At 74.0% G+C, this 1009-nt stretch overlaps 1 protein-coding gene across 1 annotated transcript in view; it reads right to left on the bottom strand.

Annotated features, from left to right (window-relative positions):
- The window catches only part of NARF (nuclear prelamin A recognition factor), a 21028-nt gene extending 20777 nt beyond the window's left edge, over positions 1-251 (bottom strand). The window contains exon 1 of the mRNA XM_026075717.1: positions 75-251. Coding sequence (XP_025931502.1) covers positions 75-101 — 27 coding nt within the window. The 5' untranslated portion in view covers positions 102-251. The remainder of the gene's footprint in view (positions 1-74) is intronic.
- Between the last annotated feature and the right edge of the window lie 758 nt (positions 252-1009).

Below are 1009 nucleotides of genomic sequence, written 5' to 3'. Positions count from 1 at the left end.
CCCCTCCCCCGCGCGGCGCGCGCCCCCCGAAGCGCGAGCGCCCGCCTGAGGGGCCCCGCCGCCGCCGCACTCACCTTTTTGGTGCAGTTCTCGCACTTCATTTGCGAGCCGCCGGCACCCTCCGGCCCGCGCGCGGCTGCCCAGCGGTGCTCCCCGCCGCCGCGCCTGCAGGGCTGGAGCAGAGCGGGGGCAAGGCAGGTAAGCCGAGGCCGCTGGGCCGCCCTCGCGTCGCCGTCGCCCCCGCCCGCCGCCCTTTGTCGCCGTGCCCGCCTCCTGCTCCTCTCGTCGCCCCCGACGGGCGGGCGGGCGGTCCCCGGCGCCACGCCGCCCCGCAGCCAATGCGCCCCCGGGGCGGGGGCGGCCCCGCCGCGCCCCTCACGTGTTCCGCAATTTACTACGGCTTAATTAGCCAACAAACGCCCGCCGGCCCCTGCGCTGCCGGCTTGCGGCCCGGGCGCCCCGGCCCAGGCCCCCACTCCTGCCTTTTCCTCGCCCTTGCCGCGCTCGCGTCTGCAGCCCTCGCTCGGGGAGGCAGGGGGCTTTGCGGGCGCGTACGTTTGGCAAAGGGKCTTTAAGCTTTTTTCGCTTCGTGCAACAGTCGTGAAAGAGATACAGGGTAAAACCCTCATCCCTCTAAAAAAAAATAAAGGCTGGGAGCCGAGATGCGCAGGGGAAAGCCGGCTCCTCGCAGTGATACCCACGGAGGAAAGGTCTCCTCTGAAAACGCAGAGACGAGACCGCTCYACAGCGCGGCCCCTCCGCACTGCGCCGCCAGCGCCCCCTGCCCCAGCCCCGGGGCAGGGCACAGTCCCCGCCGCCACCCAGCCCGGGCAGGGCTTCTGCATCGCCCCCAACCTGCCTCCCGGTCCCCGGCTCCGGCTCGTAACAGCCGCGTCTCCATCGCGGCAAAGCCCGCTCCCCGCCGCAGTCACAGCGCGCTGGGGCGAGCGGCGGCGCCGGGCCGGGGCGCCCACCGCGGCCCGCCCGCGCCGGACGGGCAGCCCGAGGT

The sequence above is a fragment of the Apteryx rowi genome, unplaced genomic scaffold (genome assembly GCF_003343035.1).
Source record: "Apteryx rowi isolate R43461 unplaced genomic scaffold, aptRow1 scaffold_41, whole genome shotgun sequence".
In the NCBI taxonomy this organism is placed as follows: Eukaryota; Metazoa; Chordata; class Aves; order Apterygiformes; family Apterygidae; genus Apteryx; species Apteryx rowi.
The sequence above is the reverse complement of the archived record's forward strand: the minus strand, read 5'-3'. Positions and strand labels throughout refer to the sequence as shown.